Here is a 22,497-nt window from a genome sequence, read left to right as displayed (position 1 = left end):
TGCTGAACCCAGCCTGTTGAGACCAGGGACACATGAGGGTACCAGCTTGAAAGTGCTGCTCAGCCCAGCCTACTGAATGCAGGGACATATGAGGGGATCAGCTGGGGAGTGCTGATTGACTTGCTCTGCTAGTGTGTGCGCATGTTCGTCTAGTTCTACTTATTAGCCCTGGGGAACCTAGTCCTGCAGGAGAGCTCCATTGGGAGGGGACTTGTAGAAGGAAGGAGTAGAACACACAAGTGACATAAGCAACACAGTAATAGAATTACAGAACCGCCCCACCCCTCCCTTCCCCCACAGAAGAGTAACCCTAATTAATGAGCCTCCCCAAAGTAACGGGCACATCTGGTAACATTGTGCCTCTGATTCCTGTACTGAACTGGGTAATGCACATTGGAAAATATAATCCCAATTGTACATACAAACGGATGGGGTCTAAATTAGCTGTTATCACTCAAAGAAGAGACCTCAGAGTCATTGTGTACAGTTCTCTGAAAGCATCTGCTCCACATGCAGTCAAAAACGCTAACAACATGTTAGGAACCATTAGGAAGCGGATTGATAATAAGGCAGTAAATATCATTATGCTGCTATAGAAATCTACAGTACCCCCACACCTTGAATACTGCGTGCAGTTTTGCTCATCTCACCTCAAAAAAGATATGTTAGAACTGGAAGAAATACAGAGAAGAGTAACAAAAATTATTGGGCGTATGGGACAACTTCTCATATAAGGAGAGATTAAAAAGACAGGGACTTTTTAGCTAGGAAAAGAGACGACTAAGAGGGACTATGATAGAGATCTATAGACTCATGACTGGTGTAGAGAAAGTCAATAAGGAAGTGTTATTTAGCCCTTCACATATCACAGGAACAAGGGGTCACCCAATGAAATTAATAGGCAGCAGGTTTAAAACAAAAAAAGGAAGCATTTCTTCACACAATGCAGTCAACCTGTGGAACTCATCGCCAGGGAGATGTTGTGAAGGCCAAAAGTATAACTGGGTTCAAAAAAGAATGAGATGAGTTCATGGAGGATAGGTCCATCTCTGGCTATTAGCTAACACGGTCAGGGATGCAACCCTATGATCTGGATGTATCTAAACCTCTGACTGCCAGACGCTGGGGCTGGGACTGTCCAACAGGGGATGGTTCACTTGACAATTGCCTTGTTCTGTTCATTCCCTCTGATGCATCTGGCACCCACCACTGTCAGAAGACAGGATACTGGGTAGATGAACCATTCTTCTGGGGGATCCAGGATAGCCACTCTTATATTTTATGTTCTTAGCGGATTACATAGAAATTCAGCTTTAGCATCCTGGGAGCATAAGAACCAAGAATGCATTTGTGACACTGGCAGACCAGTCAACCTGTGTATGACCCATAATTACTTAACAAGAGACACTTCTACTGTATCAAGACAGTTCACGTGCATGTGAATTTCAAAGAGACGCATTAGACTAGCAATCATCAACTCATTCAAAAATGAACAATAGATGCTAAGTGTATTTGTCTGTGGTTATCTATACCGGGTTAGAAGTTTCACAATGTAAATAAATTAGCTTGTAGATGCTAATTCCCTTTCATGGCTTATTTGCCTTAATTATGTGTGCAAGGTGTTCAGTTAGCCTTAAAATCAAAGATGTAAGACACTTCAGGAAACCAATCATTTCTACATTATCTTCAGCTTAACTATCTGTGTTATAATGGAAGAAAGGCTAATTACCTTATGTGAATGAATGTAACTAGTTTACTGTGTATGCACAGGAAATAGAAGATTATCTTCAAAGCAAAGTACAACAGGCCATCTGCATTGGGAGAAGGTCCTTCTGTGACAATTTCTGTGAGGTAGGCTTGTCAGCCTGGTAGAATAGCTATAAAAGAGAAGGCTCGGGCCTGATCCTATCATCTCTAGACCGTTTAAATGTTGAACAGGGACAGTGTAAGCCATAGGACAGAGATCTTCCAAATAATCATTTGGAAGAACCTGGAAAATGCCTGGAAAAACTAACAGACATTACATCTAAGCTGCCTTTGGATTCTGATCTGTTGGGATGATTCCAGAGAGACTTTTACAAACCAGCAGTTTATTCCATCACAGTTTGGCGGTTGTCTCCCTCTACTTCTTGCAGTCTGCCTGCAGTGTGGTCACTGCATTGTTGTGTAAACCTCTCTCTCACGGAAGCAGAGGGATGTTAGTCACCTTGAGATCCCAACTGCTGTCCTGGAAGAGTTTTTCATGCATTTGCGTTGAGTGTCAGATCTGATATAAGCAAGGAAGTCAGCTCAAGGAAGAGTAAGGCTATACTCACTGTGCTATGAACTGTCTCTCGATAGGCAGTCAGCAGCTGGGTGCTGGCCTGCAAGGCCCGTTCTCTCTCCCACTCCTTCCCCGAACTGAACCATGTCCTTAGGAGCTGTTGGTAGAGCAGGGGAATGGACAGAGTTAGTACCAGAAAATCCCTCCCAAAAGTTCCTCTTAAACAGGTTTAATTGTCACTAAAATCCCTCTCCAAAGCGTCTGACCTCCATGTAGCAAAGGAATTACATGTCTAATGGAAGAGCCCCTTAGATATACAAGTCCCAGGGACCAGATTCACCTCTGGTGATTGAAGCCAAAGGAGTTACATGAGAGATGAATCTGGGCCCGTGTATGTGATGTCTGCTGTAGACTGTCTGATGGGAGCTGTCTAGCACATTGCATGCTGTTTGATGTCTGCTGCTGTGTTCTATTTCCTGGGCAACTTCTCCCACATTGATTGGCAAAATGACAGAGAGAAGCATTTCTTTTTATTAATTTGAATAAGAGCAGAGAAGTCCCCCCAGCCCAGCTCCTTTTATAACTTCATTTTTATACTGAACGTGCATCAAACTCCCCACCCCTCAGCCCTTCACAATATTCTGTTCATGTCTGAGGAACAGGAAGTTTCCTCTGAATGAGTTTCCATACACAGGGCTTAACTCAATATTCATGAATTCCTCTTAGAAGAAGTGATCAGTTTCAACTGGTTCTCTTGAATTTGGCTACTGCAGTGGTGATTTTCTTGCCGCTCCAAGTAGTGTCAATGACACTGTAAGAACTTGGTCCCAATCCAGCCCTGGCATAAAATGGCATAGCTTTTGTGGATTTCAGTGGGGCACATGCCCGCTTATCCCAGGAAGAATTGGGTGCTTTCTCCCTAAAATTCACTCCGTTGTGGAAAATTCCTCCACAACTGAAGCTTGACCCCCTAAATCTCTGACTCTTCCCTGCTGTAACACAAGAAACAATCTCCACCACGGTTCAATGGTCTACTCACATCAAACATTTCCTGGAACCAGTCTGCGGTTGGTTCTTCCTCCAGCAAAGTCTCCACTAGCTTGCCAAGGGCTTCCAAGGACCTCACATAGAGTGACTGAAACCAGAAAAGAAGGAGTGAGGCTCAGCACAGATCATTTGTGTGTGTGGGCTGGGGAAAGCTAACCATAACCTTGCCAGGGAGGCCATGTGTGACTGCCATCACCCAGTGCTTGCTGGGCAGAAATACAGTGGATGGTGCCAGAGGAGAATTGTTGTCACGTACTTGTATATGCAGAGCATCCTTTGCTGTCCCGTCTTCCTCTTTCATCTTCTCCAAGGGAGGAAGGGGAAATAAACTATTGAAGCACTGACCAAGGAGCTCACGGTTTTCCTCCAGGGTCAGAGATGGTTTGAGCTTGCTGGCAGAAGAAAGATAGAGAGAAAAGTCATGCATTAGACTCAGTACCACCTCCAAGTAAAAGAAATGGGTCCAATGACTAGAGATTGTCCCAATCTAGAACCCCAAGTGCAAACAACCCTTCACTTTGCACCTCTCTTAAGTATTGGCTCCTCTAGAAGTAAAGCTAAAACTTCAAATCTCCTTTTAGAGAAACCCACAAGCTTCCTCCCCCCTGCCAGCTAGCCAGACACCTCCCTCCCCATCTGAACTCTGCTCCATTGTACTGCATGCCCCACAACCTCCAATCTTGTGTCTTTCGAGCACAAACCCCCAAATGGACACATTCAAATCCTTAAGAACTAAAGTCCTGCTGGTGAGCAGCATGTGAGCCACAGGGCCACCCAGAGGATTCAGGGGGTCTGGGGTCTTTGGCGATGGGGAATTGCCGCCGAAGGCCCAGCACTTTGGCGGTGGGTCCCGGGGCGGAAGTTCCCCCCGCGGCCGAATTGCTGCTGAAGACCTGGGCCCCCGTGAGAGTTTTCCAGGGCCCCCGGAGTGAAGGACCCCACTCCAGGGGCCCTGAAAATTGCCCCATTTGCTCCCCCCGGGCGGCCCTGGTGAGCCAAACCCTGCAGGCTTTAGACTGCTCCCAACCTGACACTCATGAATTAACAAATAAGAAGGCATCACAGTGCCAAGAAATATGGCAGAAAATAGCCTACCTCAGATGTCCAATGGCAAGAACTGCCTGGTAGCGAACTGGAGATGCCAGGGAATCCAGTGGTTCCTGTTTAATGAAGTCCTGAAATGCATGAATGGGGACATCAAAAATGGGAAATGGATTTGAAAGGCAGAGAGGCCTTCCTCTCACACCCTGAAACAGGGCTATATGCCAGACCTGGAATAAACAGACACCGTGCCCAGCAGGCTCTCTGCCTCAGAAATGGGCTGTAGGGCCATCTGCAGGCTATACAGAGGACAGAAAGAGAACTCACAAGACACAAGCCATTCCTTCCAGTTACAGCCCACAATATATGTCAGCATCCCTGCCAAGCTCAGAGTGGACCCAGCATTCTGGGTGCCATGCAGGTAGCTCATGAGACTGCAGTAGTACAGTCACAGCCAATGGATAAAATATCATCTCCCTGGAAAACCAGTCTCAATACATTACAACAAACTCTCCTGTACTTCAGTCCTCAAAGCTCCTAATCACTCACCAGCATGTAGCCAAGGAGCTCCAGTTTGTATGAGAATTCGAACTCTTGGGAGTCTCTGGTCTCCAAGATGGCACAGCTAATCTCCATGACATTCTGGATGAGGGTTAATTTTAGGTTCATGTCCTACATAATCCAGAAGGAGAAACAAGAGGATGTGGATGAGAAACTGAGAGAAGAACCAGAGTCCAGAAGATAAAGATCAGGAATTAAATCTAGCCTCGGGAGAGGAGAGAGGTGTCCCCAGACCCCAGAAGGTAGAGGACCCTGGCTCTGCACCCACCTCAGAGGAAGAGAAAACCCAGGTTCATCAAATAAATCCAGGCCTACTTACACCAGAGCAGCCAGGACTCCTGCTTGATGTAGCAAGGAAACCAAACTCTGTGCAATTTAAACAAGCAACTTGTGTACAGAAAATGCAAGAGCTGAGGGCAGATTATTTAGAATGTACCTTGTTCGCAACAGTGATGCCCAGCACCTGAAAAACGAAATGCAAAACAGCTATTAGCAATGTTGATAGTCCCACATAACACACATCCTCAAAATGTCCTGGCTGGTGAATATGGAGCAGAGAGAAATCACTATTGTTAAATCTTCCAAAAGGCAGGAAAGGTATCCAGAGGGGGTGTTTTGCAGAGGTCATTATCAGGGGCCATCCTCTGTAGTATTTGCATTTGTGAACTACTGGAAGATCTCAGTTTGGTTCAACTGTTTTTGGCAATGCCTAAGTGAGAGTCTCAGTTAGGCAGTACTGAATGGCAAAGTGATGTGGAGAGGTTGCATTGAGATGAGAGTCAGGACCAGCAGTCAGGAACCTGGGGAACAGAAATAACGGAGCACACAGACAAACAAGACGACAGATAAGAGGTAAGGGAAGTAGTGAGCAAATCAACTAAATACAGGCTAGCACTAGACTCTCTTGGGTAGCAAAAGATAGAGCTAGATACACATCCATATGAGGGGAGTTAGATTGTTATTCTGAATAGCCTGAGTGTCACTGCATCTGAATTACTGTGTAGCTGGGGTCTACAGAATTTCAGAAGAATATAGAAAAACTAGAGAAAATACAAAGAAGAGCAACAAAAATGATACAACATGTGACAGCTCACACTCCGTCCATTACAGGTTTAAATTTGAGTTATGTGACACTTATCACGCAAAAGCTCTTACCTGACCACTGGCTCTGTAATGGAGAAGGATGTTCCCTGTGATGTCTGCCTCTACTCGGGAGAGAAGCTGGTCTTTTGGAGCATGGACAGCCACGCTGCTGTAGGCCAGCATCAGGGTGCTGCGAGTCTTGCCTCTTCTCCCATGGTGGTGGTCCTAGACAATCAGAAAGTTCTTCTGATGCCTTTTGCTTTGGAATTCTGATCTGCTGTTGACCGAGGAATTCCTCACAGCAGCAAAAGCAGCTTGCACTTGCAAAGCTCTTTTCAGCCAAAGATCTCAAACCACTTGCAAAAAGTATTTAAGCAATATAATAACTGTGAGGCGTGGAGATATTAGTATCTCCATCATTCTCACTAGGTAACTCTGACACAGAGAGCCTAAAATGCTGAACCTACAGCAGTGAAGTACACGGGAGCTTAGTCATTGACACTGGTGGGTACAAGATCAGGCGCTAAATGTCTTGCCTAAGGCTGCACAGTGAGTAAATGGCAGAGCCAGCAGTGGAAGCCCAGAGGCCTAGTCTCCTGCTCTAGCCTTTAGATCAGTGGTTTTCAACCAGAGCTACTTGTGTACCCCTGAGGGTCTGCAGAGGTCTTCCAGGGGGTTTATCAACTCATCTAGCTATTTGCCTAGTTTTACAGCAGACTACTAAGAATGCAAGTACAATATTTATATTCCAGTTGATTTATTTTATAATTATATGGTAAAAATGAGAAAATAAGCAATTTTCAGTAATAATGTGCTATGACACTTTTTAATAATTTTATGCCTGATTTTGTAAGCAAGTAGTTTTTAAGGGAGGTGAAATTTAGGGTACACAAGACAAATCAGACTCCTGAAAGGGGTACACTAATCTGGACAAGTTGAGAACCACTGCTCTAAATCACAGGTTCCATAATTGTCATCCGTAGCCCACTGGTGGTCTACCTAAAGCAGGTTGGTTGGCCACATGTTGCTTGCCACACCTCCTCATTTCCAGCCACTAACTGGGATTAAAAAAAATGCTAAAAATCCCTAAAGCTTTTCCATGCAAGCGACTGAGGTAGTTCCCACACATTGTGCATGGGAGGGGCGCTCAAGCCATGAGACATCAGATGATAAAAATCATTTGAGAGAACCCCAGCTCCAGAGTGTGCTCCTCTCTGCTTAACTGCAGGCGTCACGTAGAACGCACACACTGGGGGACAATGCGAGCTGAGCAGAGCAGACACTACCCCGGGGCTGCTGCCCCTGTTTTAGAGGGAGAGGAAGTTGGAGAGAAGCCCCTGGCTCCTTTACCTTCAGGCGGCTGATGAACCCAGGAATCGTAACCTTGCTCATTGCAGCCCCAAACTCCTGAAGTGCGTTGAGGGTGAGGTCCAAGTGGCTCTCAGCAGAGAGTGCAAGGATGGAAATGATTCCCTGTCACCCAAGAAAAATACTGGTTAGGATCTAACCCACGAGTCCCTTCCTTTCAGCTGAAGTGGTGTAAAGCGCGAGTCAGGCGTCAGACCCATGGGCAGCGGGGGCTGAGTGAAACAGCAATGAAGAGGATATGAAGCGAAATGGCATCTGTCCCAGGCCAGCTCAGAGCTGAGCCCCACAGGGAGCATTCAGGGGTTACTTGGTAAAGTGGGGAGAGGGACAGAGTCCTCACCTGTCTCTCAGGGGCTTCCATATAATCTGTTGCTTTCAAAAATTGATGAAGCTGGGATTTAACGTGGCCCAGGTCCTGACAAACTGCTAAGGACATTCCTAGAGCCTTATACAGGAAACTCTGAAAGAAAGAGACCGGCACTGAGATACCAGTAACAGAACGTGCCAGTCAGTACAGACCCAGCTCAGCAACACTCAGGAAAGAACAAGATAGCCAAGTCCAAGCACCCATACTGCAGAAACATCCCATCATCTAGCCCAGCCAGAGAACCAACAATGCAGCACAGACAAGCAGCCTGTCCAAGCAAATACTGGAAGGGCAGGGGGGCAAGAGAGCAGGGAACAAGTAAAAACAAATTTTATATGCAGAATAAAATATAAAGTAATGAAGCCTTGAGAGAAGCCTTATGCAGCCCCCCAATCAGAATTTCAAGGGAAATTAACTAGAAACTAAGCCTTAACAGAGAACAAACCTTCTCACGGGAGGGGCTGGTATAGCTGGCCATCTGCTGGTTCAACTCAAGGCTTATCTGGCTGCTCCAGGCACTGTCGTCTATCATCCCCAGAGATGTTCTTAGGAACTGAGTGTAAAAGAAGAGAGTTAAAGCAGATGGTTAATTGCAAGAATTTGGGGGTTGTTGTGGGGGTTTGTTTGTTTATTTGTTTGGTGTTTTTTTTTCTTCCTTGTTCTCTCTTGTAAACTTTCCAATATTCAGGTGTCATGGGAAGGTTATTTCCCTATTGAGAACTATAAACATCGACAACCCAGATTTCCTCTGCTGTTGTTTTTTAACCTTTGTGTGATGATTCCTCTCAGTCCTCAAATCCAGATGAACAGTGAATTGGAGAATGAGATGGAGCCAAGAAATCTGACCATTGAGGAGTGATTTTATAGTGGATGGAGGATGGGTCTAGTAAACTTTGAGCAAAGGGCCCTGGACTACGAAGGACCAGGCACCTTCTCTGAAGTGCTATGAACCCATTCTGCCACCTCCTGAGGGTCCCCAGGGTTGTGAGGTACCTCACTACCCCTGCCCTTAGCATGAGAAAACCTTCTCTGTGCCTGCCAGGTGTCAGCTCCTGACTCAGCCAGCCACAGGAAACACAAGCACGCCCTTCTCACCCCATCCAGGTTCCACTCTCCTTCTACAGATAAGCAATCGGTACAGTCCAACCGCCGAGCCCTCTCTGCAGCCCCACAACGTCCAGCCCCTGTTCCACTGGACACTCACAGAATTCATAGGTTTGCTACACATCACCTTACCAGTTTCACCTCAGCATCACCGCTCCATTTCACACACTTAGATACATTTATAGTGAAAACAAGCAGAGTTCAATTGACAAAGATCAGAGAGTTGGGAAGCAGCAAGTAAAATTAATGTAAACAAATGGTTACGTAAAAATAAAATCCTAACACACTTCTAGAGCTTGAATTTAGATAACCAAATATTCCCCTGTCTCACAAAGGATAGCTCCCCCAAATCTCTCTCCCAGCATGAAACACCCAGACCAAAGATCATCCTTCATTCATAAGACAAGGAGCTGTCAGTTCGTCCAATAGATGAAGGATACTTCTGGACCTCCAGATATAGTTCCATGCATCCATTGTCTTTATTTGAAAACAGGGTTCCCCCTATTGTTTGCTTGTTTTTCTTGTATCAAATCTCCTCTGGAGACTTCACAATCACTTGATTAGAATTTTCCTCTGTTGATTAGCATCCACTGTGAATAATTACTCACAGGCAGATAAGCGTCTCCTGCCTGAAAGAAACTTGTTTATCACTTTCTGGTGAGCAGCCCCAACTCACAGACCTTAAAAGCATCAATTTCAGTATAGAACCATAACACCTTATATATTATCCATCCAATCACTGTGCAATGATTATGATGAGCCGTGTGGCACAGGTATCCAGTAAAGGCTTTACATGACACCCTTTGATTATATAGAGATCAGATCCAGGGAATCCTGGGAATAAAAGGTTATAATTGGAGATACACCAATCTCCTAGAACTGGAAGGGACCTTGAAAGGTCACTGAGTCCAGCCCCCTGCCTTCACTAGCAGGACCAATTTTTGCCCCAGACCCCTAAGTGGCCCCCTCAAGGATTAAACTCACAACCCTATGTTTAGCAGGCCAGTGCTCAAACCACTGAGCTATCCCTCCCCAATCCTGTGGCCTAAGTCAGTGCGCACCCAAAGGACCCAGGGTCACACCCTCAACTCCCATTGAAGTCAGCCAGAGGTTAGTAACTCTCAGCACTTTGCTGTTTCAGGCCCGAATTTTGAACAGCAGCCAGGAAATCTCAGAAACCTCACAAGAAAACCTAATCTTAGTTGATTTTTTAGCCCAAAGAATTTCAAAGGAGGCTGGATCTGGAATGGGGAACTCTAGAGTGTAATCCAACCCCAAATGGAACTGCAAACCTTCTGGGGCGTATTTGTCACTAGGTCCCTTCCTTTCATTTTCAGCACTCGCCATCAAAGTGTTCCTTGTCTGGATTTACACGAGGCTGCAAAGAGCTCTTTCTGAGCAGAAAGGCTTCTCCCTGAGATACAGTCACCAAACCCTGTCTTGTCTCTTTTCCTTTTGGGGTTTCTCACAGCAAATTTTCCTTTGAGTGGCAAAGAGAAAAAAAGAATCCTTTCAATGTCCCCCAGTGGTGCATTAGCACCATGAGCATGCTGGTTTTCTGGTTATGTTGTGTGTTGTTCCCAGTGGTAACGCAGAGTTATTTATAACTAGCGCTGGTTGAACAATGGTAAGTCCATTTCACAAAATAAGTGGGATTTTTTTGTTTTCTTGATTTTTCAACACACACATGAAAAGTGAAAGAAACAAAAATATTTTGCTTTTCAAAATAAAAAATGACCATTATTCATTCTTTGTTTTCCCCCTTTCCTTCTCTTTATCCCTCATCCCCAGGCCTTTCCTCCTCTCTTCCACTTTGTGACTGAAAAAGCCGGGGGAGAAGGGGGAGGGAGGGCAGAGGGAAGGAGACAAACAGGAAAGTAAATGAAAAAAAAACCCCAAAAAACCAACTTCAGTTACAAAAAACTGAACATTTTCCGGTTGGGTTGTTTTGTTTTGTGAAAAAAAAAATTGAAAATGTCCCATGAAAATAAAAAAGGCCAGTTTTCACTGAACAAAATGAAATGGTTTGACCAGCTCTGCTTATAATGAATAGTTTATCATTAATATTTTCCCCAGCTGATACATTTGGAGGGGGAAGGGAGGGCTGTGACAATACAGCTGAAAACCATCTTGTACCTGAAGCAGCATGTGCTCCCACCGCGCGTGGTCCAGGGAATTCTCTGTGTTTCCTATGAAGCAGGAGGCAAAACAATAATGTCAGCTAGGTTAGCAAGAAGAGTCGTCCCAGGAATCTCCTTTGCAATCAGTCCTTCGAAAACCCCTGCTCTGCCAAGCTGTAACATACCTGGGCTTTCAAGGCTATATGGGACCTATGCCAACGTTCTTTGCTGGACCAACAGAAAGTATCATGTTATGTACCCTGCTGGCATTTTTATTCAGGGTCAGTCAACCCACCAGGAGTGAGATGCTGAGCACTCCCAATTCCTTTTGACTTTAATGGGAGCTGAGGGTACTTAGCATCTCAGAAAACTGTTCAGCACATCAGAAGACTGGGTTTAATGTGAATACAAACTTTTCCTGCATAATAAGAGATTCTGGACTTGATCCTAACTTGATGTAAATCGGTGTAGCTTCACTGAAGTCAATGGAATGATACTGATTTACATCAGCTGAGAATCTGGCCCTGTTTCTGAATGTCCAGCTCTAACCTACCCTTCTTTAATGTCGGCACAAGGCAGTACTGGGGACTCTGTACAGCAACAACAACTAGGGAAGATACAGCTCATTTTTAAAATCTTTTTTTGACTATCAAACCCACTTGAACATTGTGGGGTCCGACCTTCACCAGAAACATATCGGGTTTGGGCTCCACGTAGGGTCTGTCATACTCCACAGAGACTACAATGGCACAGCCATGGCATTGGCGCTCTGCTGGCATTACCCCATAGTGTAGATGCAGCCTACACTGACTGAGGAGGTCAATAGATTCATACCACTGTAAAATTGCTGAAAGACATTATTAGGCCCACAATACCTAGAGTCTACATGGGCACCCACTTGGCCAACCTAGCTTTTATGGCTCAGGTTTCCTTACAGAAAGGAAAACTCTGGGTTTTTTAATTGAATCACCCTTGAAAGTAAACATGGGGTTTAATTTTCAGAAACATTCAGTTTGCAAAATCAGACTATATATGGAACCCCAAAATATTTCACTAACCTCCAGCTTCATGCATAATTCACCTTCCCAAACATTAACCTAGCAAAGGTGTGGGGGGAACTGCTGTAAAATTTCCATTCAGCTGAAACCTTCCTGGCCTGATTCTGCCCGGATTGAATTGGCTTCAGTGGTTTAACTCTAGATTTACCCCAGTGGTTCACAGTTATCCAGATGAAGGAAAAGTGAGGGCCTAGAAGCCCAATTCCAATTCCCCACTGTTCCCACATACTGCAACAGGAACGGCACAACACGTGTCGATACGAAGCTGCATTTTCTGGCTTCCCTTCTATTCTCCATAGACAGCACTCCTCCTAACTAGCACTTTACCTTCAATGTACTGCAGCAGAGATGGGATCTTTACTACCCACATCTCACCCACTGCTACATGGATATTTTGGTGCAGGGCCTGTAGTAACTTCAAGGCAGCACATCCGTGTCCTTCTCCTGCATAAGGGGACGAGGCCACTACCTGTCAGTGAGAGAGAAAGAACAGGCTCAGTTTGGTCAGCACAATACCAGTGTGTTCCTGAAGGAGGGAATAGTTCAGACTCTCTCATTGTGGAGACCATACAATAGAGTTGTTGATTCTACTGCAGTGTCTTCCTGAAGAAGAAAGCATTCTAGCTAGTATGAAGATGCAGAACAGTGTGTCTCAGGAGAGGGCAGAGATAGAGAGATCCAATCATACACATTCCTCAGCCTGTCTACAAGCATCTAGCTAGAAAACCCATTTTTATAGTTAACTGTCCCACTTCACATTCCACAGAAAACCTGTTCTCATGGTCTACTCACCAGGAGTCGTGCCAGCAGCCCCTGGGGTGTAGGGAGTTTCACTAGGGAAAGAAAGAGAATATCATGAATTCTGCCAGACTTTCAGAGAGTCCTGCTGATGTTATTCACCTAGCCGTTTCCAACGTGCCCACCAATGTTGAATGCAGCTGATCATAATTTGCATTTCCATAGTGCTTTCAGTCTGAGCTTCTCAAAATGCTTTACAGACATGAATGAATTCCGCCTCACAGCACCTCTATGAGGTTGCCATTAATTACTCCTTCATTTCACAAGTGGGGAAGCTGAGAGAGAAAGATCAAGTGATTTCCCCAAGGTCACATCAGAATTTTGGTGGCAAGCTGGGAACAGAACCCACATTTCCTAGCTCCCTCCCATGGCCATGTTGTAATCACAAGACCATCCCTCATTTTAGCCTTCTCATTGCAGATGAGAGAACTGGAGCAGCCTGAACCTGTTCATTGCGTAGTGTGCCTGGAGAGCATAAATGAAAGAGTTTCTGTTATAAACCTGGTCCACTGTAGTTGAGGCAAGCAGCTTCTTCTCCTTCCTGCTGCTTTTTCTCAGCCAGCTCCCTAAGGCATCTGCAGAGAGGCTTCAAAGTACCAGTGTATTGAGCTGGCACCACATATTCGAGAAGCCTTGGCCATAACACCTGCAGAGAAGAGAGAGACTGTTCAGTACGCAGCTATTTCCATTCCCCCACCTCCAATATCCTGCTGTCGGAATCCCTCCCTCTCATGTAGCTTGTTCAGCTTAGACCCTGGGGGACCTAAGGGGCAGTTGCACTCAGACAGTGGAAAGAATGAAGAGAAGATCTCTGCAACATGATTCCTTCCAGTTCAGTTGCTTTCTATCTTTTCTCTAATGTGAACCACTTACTCCATGATGAAGGGGTCACATCCCTGACATGAATCTGACATGCTGTTCCTCCATTATGCTGACTGAGCAAAAAGCTTCCTTGTGGGGAGGTACAAGGAAGGTAAGGAAGAACGTCCCTATTTCAAGAAGCAGTAGCAACAGGTCACTTACTTGGGTCATTCCAGTGACCGAGGTGTCCAGACATTGCAGGATGTCAGTGCACAGGGTTTGGATCGTGTTTTCTTCCGGAATAGCCTGGGTGAGAAGTGTTGTACCCTGCTGTGAGACAGCTCTATAGAACTTATTAGCTAGTAGCAAGACACTGGCTAGAGAATCAGTGTCCTTCTCTTACAAAGCCATCTTGAACATTGACCTATGCCTGCTTTTATATTGCACTGGAAGTGCACAGCCATCTGAAGGGAAGAGAATAATGGAAACTCCGAACTGGTGGGTCAGATCCCAGGCTTAGGAAAACCCTAAAGTGAAGGGAATGATTCACTGAACACAAAAAAGAGTTTCCCCAACAGAGTTAATTTTCTTTAAATTTGAAAAACTGTTTCATCTTTTTATCTCTGAGGAAAAACATTCAGACTCCGCCCCGTGGAAATCAATATGCAGAACCAGGGGGGTCCACTCTGTTTGTTCTGATGCCCCAACCAGCTTGGTCATTCTGGGTGTAGTGAGTGTGATTCTATCAACGGGCCTAATTCTGCTCTTACTTACACCGGACTAAATATTGATTGACTTTACTGATTTCAGTGTAAAGGAGAGCAAAACTGGCCCGAGAAGAAAAAGCAGCCTTCCTTAAGATGGGGGTGTGTGTGCGTGTGTGTGTGGAAAAAAGGCCCTAGGAGAGTATTGCCACAAACTCCAACTTTGTAGAAAAGGGGCCAGGCAGAGCTAAGATCTTCAACAACTTACTGTAAAGTTGAACTGTTTATGTTAATACAGATCATGGATCCACTCATGGAGCACAAAGTGTCTGGAGCCCCTGGCTGTGTCCATGGATAGAAATACGGATTGAAGATATTTTTAAACTAGTACATGTAGATTAGAGCATGTAGTGAGGGAAATATGCAGCAAGCTTTTCCAGGCTCTTGACAGTCTGTGATGCAACCTGCATAACCTCGGTGTTTTGCTGATAGTTTATGTTTGCTTCAACAGCCACAGAATTGGGCATCATTATGTTCTCTGGAGAGTCTATTGAAAACAAAGAGATGTGCTTCCTTGTACAAGAACATTTCACTGAAAAATGGTGTTTTCAGAATTTTCAATGACTCATCAGAGGGTTGAGGAACCTAGATGACTCTGTTAGATGTAAATACCCAGTGTGAGAGTCTGATCTGTTACACTAGTATAAATCCAGAGTAACGCCACTAAAGTCAGTGGAGTTACCTTGACTTTACACCAATATAACTGATCAGATTCTGGCTCTAATCCTTCAGTTCAGTTGTCCTTGAGTCAAAACTCCCACTGAAGGCAAGGGGAGCAGTCAGCATGCAAGAATGGTAGGACCGAGTCTTAAGTGTTAAGAAGTCTCCTTACCAGTTTGCTGGTGGACACACTGAACTCCGTGAAAACATGTGCTACCATATCCCAAGCTGCACAGTTCTCCACACTTTGTAAGCTGAGCAGCCTCTGGATGAAATGAAGAACTGCCTTCCTCACCTGCAAGGGTAGAGATGACACACATGAGTTATTGTTATCCCTTCTGCCTGAGATAGGAGATAGGATATGAGAGTCCTTATGCTTTTGATTTGATCTCCTTGGCTTATAAACATGGATCCATTTAAACACAGGCAGGAGAATGACATGCCTTCTCTAGTCTGCAGGATCTCCTCTGGATCTGAATGAAAGCTCCACCCAGATGTCCATTCATCCCATATCATTGAAAAAAAAATTTGAAATATTTCACTGCTCCACACACAATCTTACCGTAGCATTCTGATCACTGAAAGTGGATTTCACTGCCTTCACAATCAGACACTTTTTCGGTCTTGTCTCGGGCACTGAAAGATAAGGAGAGGTGTACAGTATTTCTTTGTTCCACACACTCACTTTCCACATTGGAATGAATCCTGGATATCAAAAGGCCCTATTTAAGAATAGTCCCAAGCTTCTCTTATACACACAATCAATGGGGAAAACATAGGACCAGACTCTGGTCTCAGTTACACTAGTGTAAATCTAAAGTAATTCCAGTTCTATAAATAGTGCCATCATGCTGCCATGATGGAAATAGTATAAAAGAATTAGATAGACTGAGGTCAATCTGTGTTTACACAGTATAACAGAACTCAGAATCTAGTCTATAGTGTCTAATACTGACGATTATCGAGTCAGGGGTATTATTTTATTTTTGATTATTGTTAATGTGCATTAGCCCCAAGTCAACTTCTGTATCTGAAGTTGAAAAATATCTTGGGCTATATTCAGCACTTAGTTGAACCTGTTGATTTCTGTGTGGCCATAGGGGGGTAACTTAGGGCAGCATTTTGCCCCTTAGTGGATATCCAGACCACTGGTGACTGTGTGTTATAGAGATTCTGTGCCCCATTTGCAGAGGTGATGAGTCTGTTACAGCCCTGCCGGGCCTACAAAGCCTTGGTTCTTTAGCTCAATCTATAGTAGCTCATGCTTTTAGCTTTGGATCAGGACTGGCTTTAGGCCGATTCCCCTGATTCTCCTGAATCGGGCCCCGTGCCTGACAGGGCCCCGCACATAACAGGACCCCGCGCCCAGTGGCCTTTTAAATTTTTACTCACCCAGCAGCGCTATGGGTCTTCGGCACTTCAGTGGCGGGTCCTTCACTCGCTCGGGTCTTCGGCAGCACGTGAAGGACCCACTGCTGAAGTTCCACAGAAGACTCAGAGCGAGTGAAGGACCCACCGCCGAAGTGCAGCCGAAGTCTCAGGGCACCGCCCGGTGAGTACAAGCCCCACAAGTCAGGCCCCGCACTTCCTAAAGCCGGCCCTGCCCTGGACGTCCCCAACTCAACCCTCAGCATGTCGGCCAAGAGGGCAGCTGGCACAGTTGCTCCTGTGTTACTTACAGTCAGCATCAACAATAGCTCTGAGCAGCTTCAAAGAGGTCACACGAACAGCCTCATTCTTAATCTTCAGCTGCGAGTTCAGAAATGCTATCAGATCCTCCGGAGAAGAACGGGCTGCAAGGGAAGAAATCATGTCCTCACTGATGACAGAACTCTTATTGTTACCAGACCTTACAAAAGTAAGGAAGTTACAAGGAAACTACTGTATAACTCAAGAGTCTCTTCTCCTTACCTAGTTGAACTATACAATGGACCAGCTCTGTGTAATTTTCCATGCTGAGCGGCCTAGCTTGAGAACAGATCTGTGGGAAGAAGGGAAATGGTCAAATTAAAACTAATCAGAAGCAATTGAAAAGAAAACATTCAATTAATTTCTAAGCTTCCACTTCCTACTTGTCCAACTAGAGGTCTGAACCCCAGGTGGATGGTACTGAATGCACAGCAAGAATCAAACACAATGTCCAATACATTAGATGAGAGAAGCTAGAATGTTTTGAACGGCAGAGCTCATCGAATCAAGACACAGCCACAGTGTTTACTGTACAACTCTGACTCCCCCTGATAAACGGCTTATGGTAAAATTGCTTTACAAACTGAGCTGGATATTAGCCAAGAAAGTGAGACCACTACCTGCTTACTCTTGAGCCTGCAGAAATCAGTAAGGCATGAGGCAGTCCCCAGATTTGGATTGTTAATATGCTTCAGATCTGCTGTGCCTAAGCTCAAGGGATCCAAGCAAAACCACCCCTCACCTGGTTATGCAGAGCACTGCAGATGGCTTGAAACTTCCCGTCAGGGAGAGGGATCTTATATTCACCAGAGACCTCCAAGAGCTGGCTCAGACTCTGCAACAGAGGGTGAAAGTCAGATGGTGGCACACACAGGAGCAATATGTAGTGACTGAAGCAGATTCAGGGGATTCATGGATTCCAAGGCCGAAACGGATTATTGCCATCATCTAGTCTGACCTCCGGTATAACACAGGCCACAGACCTTGCCCAGAATAATTCCCAGAGCAGAGCTTTTAGAAAAACATCCCAATCTCTATTTAAAAACTGTCAGTGAGGGAGAATCTGCCTCGGCCCTTGGTAAATGGTTGTAATGGTTAATTATCTCACCATTAAAAATGGACACCACATTTCCAGTCTGAATGTGTCTTGCTTCAGTTTCTAGCCACTGGATCAAGTTACCCCTTTCTCTGCTAGACTGAAGAGCCCATTATAAAACATGACTCCCTCATGTAAGATATTATAGACTGTCATGAAGTCACCTGTCACAGGATAGGTCCACCCCGTCAGTGTGGTACCAGGTTGTGGAGGAAATGAAGTAGATCTCGGGCGGCCCAGCTGGCCTAATCTTCTTAGCCACCGCAGCAGTCCTGACTCCTATGGCAGCATAGCCTAATGGTTGGGATCAGCGCAGCAGACCTTCAGTGAGGTTCCACGGCCAAACAGCCTGAGTCTGTAGGGCTCCCCTTCTAGGTATAGCAGTGCGGCCTAGTGGCCAAAGTCAATGGAACCACCCTTGGCAGCAGAGCAATGCGGCCTAGTGGCCAGAGTCATTAGAACCACCTTTTGCAGGAGGGAAGGGTTGCCTAGTGGCCAGCCCTTCTCCACTGGGTCCTACGTATTCCACAGGTCCCAGGCCAGGGCCCTGTCTTGCCGCAGGGGTATCTGCCACCAAATCAGCGGGGATCCTTCCAAAACACACCAAGTCAAAGCCCAGTGCCTCAACTGGATCAATGCTTAGTCTACCTAGGATACTTTCCACTCAGGAATTCTGTGGTCTCTCCTCCATCTCTGGCATTGGGCGGTTGGGGTCGGTTGCCGCCACAGTCTGGCTGATCTCTGAATCCTGGAGCACTGGCAGTCTCTCTGCAGGAGCCTCCAATGCACCCAGGGCCGGCGCTTCCATTTAGGCGAGCTAGGCAGTCGCCTAGGGCGCCAGGATTTGGGGGGGGGGGGCGGCATTTTGCCTGGAGGGCGGCAGGTGGTTCCGGTGGACCTCCTGCAGATGTGCCTGTGGAGGGTCCGCTGGTCCAGCGGCTCTCGTGGAGCATCCGCAGGCACGCCTGCGGCAGGTCCACGGAGGTCCACGGAGCCGCGGGACCGGCGGCAAAATGGGTAGAGCCGGCCCTGCGCCTAGGGTGCCAAAAACCCTGGCACTGCTCCTGAATGCACCTCTGCTCTCTTCGGCAGCCATCCCAGACTGAGCTGAGTGGCTCTCTTTAATATCCTGGTTCCAGCTGAAGCATGCCCAGCAGAGATGAGGGCCATGGCCTCCTTAACCCATAAACTATGATTATCCCGTGTTGAACCAATGTTGGGTAGCTAAACCCAATCACACACCCTTTTACTTTCTGTTTGTTAAACTAAATAGATTGAGTTCCTTGATTCTACCACTGTAAGGCATGTTTTCTAATCCATTAATCACTGTGGCTCTTCTCTCAATCTCCTCTCCAATTTATCAACACCCTTTTTGAGTTGTGGGCACTAGAACTGGACACCGTATTCCAACAGTAGTCACACAAGTGCCAGATTTAGAGGTAAAATAACCACTGTACTCCTCCTAGAGATTCCCCTTTTTATGCTTTTCAGCTTTTTTGGCCACAGCATGAGCTCATGTTCAGCTGATTGTGGTGATCATGATGAACAATCTTTTTCAGAGTCACTGCTTCCCAGGACAGCATCCCCCATCATGTATGTATGGCCTAAATTCTTTGTGCCTAGATGCTCACATTTACATTCAGCCATATTTAAATGCACCTTTGTTTGCACCCAGTTTACCAAGTGATCTAGATCTCTGTGAATCTGTCCTCGCCATTTTTACCACTTCCCAATTTTTATCTCATCTCCCAACTTTATCAGAGATGTTTTTATGTCCTCTGCCAGGTTATTGATAAAAAGGTGACAATCGAATTCTCCTTTGCTGCTTCAAGCTTCCAGAATGTCTCTGATGCCATCTACAGATTTTACTATATTGAAGCAGTTCTGTAGTGCTCTGATGCTATCAAACAAGTCCATCATGCGTTGGTTCCCTCCAAATCATGGGTATTTCAACCCCAAAAGTGACCACATACTGTACCAGAAAGCTTCAACCAACAGAGATGGTGAGTAAATATCACTACCAAGAAGTTATAGCTGTCTCGTGAGTTCATTTACAACAGTGTAGCCGCACTGAAGACAGAATATGGCCCGTTAATTCTTGCTCATGTGGTACTCAGGGTAGATGAAATAGAGAGAGAAGGGGAGTGAGACAATATCTTTAATTAGATTATCTCACCCACCTTGGCGCTGTTGGGACCAACATGGCTACAACAACACTGCATAGAACGGGAGGTGAAATAGACAGGCAATGCTTTTAGATCCATCTAGTTCCATAATCCAAAGCAATCACCCTCAAGCCTCCTTAGTATTAATTTTCAGCCATTGACCATTGGCTTGGTACTGACCAGAGACAACATATGGCAGACCATGCTCTGAGGAGCTTATGAACTAAAAGAGAGACAGAGTTGACAGGATGTACTGGGAAATCATGAGGGAGGATCTTGTTGGGGAGGGGGGCAGGTGTTTTGTTTTTTATTTCCTTATCATCCTCCCCAGGAAACAGAGGATGCTTTTCATAAGAGGCATTTACCTACAAATCTTCTTGCCTGGCTCACCATGTGTATAAACCCAGAACTCGTGTGCATATTTATTTTCTAACAAGTCACTGTCTCAACCAGGAAACCCCACTGGCAGCAAATTCCTTGTGCAGTTCATACATGCACACACATAGACAGTTACCTTAAGGAGTGGTACCTCACCTTGGTGACGTGAAAAACATCAGTGTTTTCATTATATTGCTCAAGGAGCCATGAGAGGTGTTCAAATATCTGATCTTGATACTCCTCTTTGTGTAGCAGGAGGCTCATCATGGGACCAAGGGCTTTGATGATAGCCTGCTTGAGCTGCATAGATGAGACACAGAATTTATGTTCCTACTAATTCATTCAGTATCATCCAATGGGCACACCTTTTCTACTTCCAATGCCTGCAACTTCCCTTGTTCCACTCTAGGAATGGGCCTATCTCAATATTTCCTGGTAAAGAACCGGGACTCGTAGGGTTGGTTTCAGGATTATATCCTAATGCACCTCACAACTATACCAGGTAAAATATTCCCCAGATTAGTATGCATTCTAGGCCAACTCATCCCTGCTGGAACTCCACTGGGGCTGAATGGAGGAATTAATTTAAGCCACTATCCCATGTTTATCTGCACGTTAGGTGCATAAAACTAGAATCCATGTACACTGCGTGTACTGACAGAATTTCCATGATGTGGTGACATTATAAATGTTTGGGTTTTAGATGTTTTACATGACACTCTGTTCCATCCAAAAGGACCTACCACTAAATGCCATCATCACAATGAGTGTCAGACACATAGAATTTAACGTTACAATTTCTGCTAAAGGTTTAGAGAACCAGCAATTCTCACCTCCGGCTCCTCACAGGTCAGCCAGTTGCTGGTCACATGAGTGTAGACGGGAAGAAAATGATTGCAGAGTCGCAATTGGCCCACTTTGGGAATGAGCACTTTTCCCAGTTAGCCAAAAAGAGACGTACTGCCCTTGACCATTGTTCCAGAACTGCATGGACGGAGAGAAGACAGGCAATGTGAAAAGGACACATTAGTAACGAGGAGAAGTTGCTTTATCCATGAAGACACCCAGGCCAAAAGTTTACTACAATTCCATGGCAGCTACTGCTCTGTTCAGGACTAGACGCTGAAATCCAACATCAATTTTGAGCTATTTCTCTTCCCCCCATTCCGTGTCTTGTTTCTCAAAAGGCTTTTTAATTTGCAGATCTCTCAATCTTTTTTCAATTACCAGCATCTGAAGACAATTTTTTCTCCCTTCCTTGTTACCTCTTAATTAGAGCTGCTTGAAAAAAACAGTTTAAATTAAATTACAAATCTTTACTGATGGTGATTTTTTATTTCAAAATTTAAAAGTTTAAAAATAATTTATATTTTTAAAAAATCAAAAATCCAGCCACCTCTTTAGATACTCAGAAACACTGGATGCACACTTCCTGATCAGACTTGTCACTGACATTTTTCACATTTGTTTTTCATCAAATTTGGGGGAAAAATTATGGAAAATATAATTAAAAATCAAAATATTTCAGCAAGCTCTCCTCTGAACGACTCGTGTCCTCTGCAGTTATTGTTTATTTAACTCTAACACTGGATGATTTTATCTCGAGTTACAGTTTGTCTGAAAGATGTTCAGTGCCCCTAACTGCCATTGGCTTTACTGGGATTTGAAGGTAGTGGGGAGCACTTTGCCCTAAAGGTAGGTGTATCTAGTGTCCTTGCTAAGAAGAATTAGGGCCCAATCCTGTTGTCTATGAAGTCGATGGCAAAATTCCCATTTACCTCAAAGGCACAGGATTAACCCCTTACTGAGCATCACCTGAAAAGCAAAGGAAGAGAGAAGTGGAGAGGAAGAGAAGACAGAGAAAGAGGGTGAAAGGAGATGATGATAAAGAAACTAAGAGGAGAGAATGGGTGAAGGAGTGGGAAATGGGATTTTTAAATGTACAGTATTGAAATCTGTTCCCTTCACCTCCTCCCCCAGGAGACTGCCGGCAGATGGGCAGCTTCAGCCTTTGTGTCTGTTTATTTTAAATTATATCCATGAGTCATAAAGGGCTTGAACTTACAAATGCTCAGTGCCTCCTGCAAAGTACAGAGCACTCTCAACTTCACTGAGTGCTGCGGGAGCCAAGGAA

The 22,497-nt window shown here is 45.2% G+C and overlaps 2 protein-coding genes and 3 long non-coding RNA genes across 7 annotated transcripts in view; 1 reads left to right on the top strand and 4 right to left on the bottom strand.

Annotated features, from left to right (window-relative positions):
- LOC120391375 (adhesion G protein-coupled receptor E3-like) overlaps positions 1-22,497 on the top strand; it is a 326,462-nt gene that overhangs the window by 226,648 nt on the left and 77,317 nt on the right. The window lies entirely within an intron of this gene.
- LOC120391449 lies at positions 4,437-6,098 on the bottom strand. The gene is made up of 4 exons (XR_005591322.1): positions 6,068-6,098; positions 5,349-5,375; positions 4,901-5,023; positions 4,437-4,485 (listed from the first exon to the last, which is right to left on the bottom strand). It is a non-coding gene; the product is annotated as an uncharacterized LOC120391449 (long non-coding RNA).
- Positions 6,189-7,822, bottom strand: LOC120391438. Its single transcript, XR_005591312.1, has 3 exons — positions 7,704-7,822; positions 7,346-7,468; positions 6,189-6,220 (listed from the first exon to the last, which is right to left on the bottom strand). It is a non-coding gene; the product is annotated as an uncharacterized LOC120391438 (long non-coding RNA).
- Positions 12,091-22,497, bottom strand: part of LOC120391388 (maestro heat-like repeat-containing protein family member 2A) — a 257,457-nt gene continuing 247,050 nt past the window's right edge. For all 3 annotated transcript variants that reach the window (XM_039515032.1, XM_039515033.1, XM_039515035.1), the window contains 2 exons: positions 12,805-12,845; positions 12,091-12,481 (listed from right to left, as the gene is read on the bottom strand). In XM_039515032.1, coding sequence (XP_039370966.1) covers positions 12,299-12,481; positions 12,805-12,845 — 224 coding nt within the window. In that variant the 3' untranslated portion in view covers positions 12,091-12,298. The remainder of the gene's footprint in view (positions 12,482-12,804; positions 12,846-22,497) is intronic.
- LOC120391430 lies at positions 17,415-21,286 on the bottom strand. The gene is made up of 3 exons (XR_005591304.1): positions 21,197-21,286; positions 20,520-20,663; positions 17,415-17,559 (listed from the first exon to the last, which is right to left on the bottom strand). It is a non-coding gene; the product is annotated as an uncharacterized LOC120391430 (long non-coding RNA).

This window comes from Mauremys reevesii, linkage group 25 (genome assembly GCF_016161935.1).
Source record: "Mauremys reevesii isolate NIE-2019 linkage group 25, ASM1616193v1, whole genome shotgun sequence".
Taxonomy (NCBI): domain Eukaryota; kingdom Metazoa; phylum Chordata; order Testudines; family Geoemydidae; genus Mauremys; species Mauremys reevesii.
The sequence above is the reverse complement of the archived record's forward strand: the minus strand, read 5'-3'. Positions and strand labels throughout refer to the sequence as shown.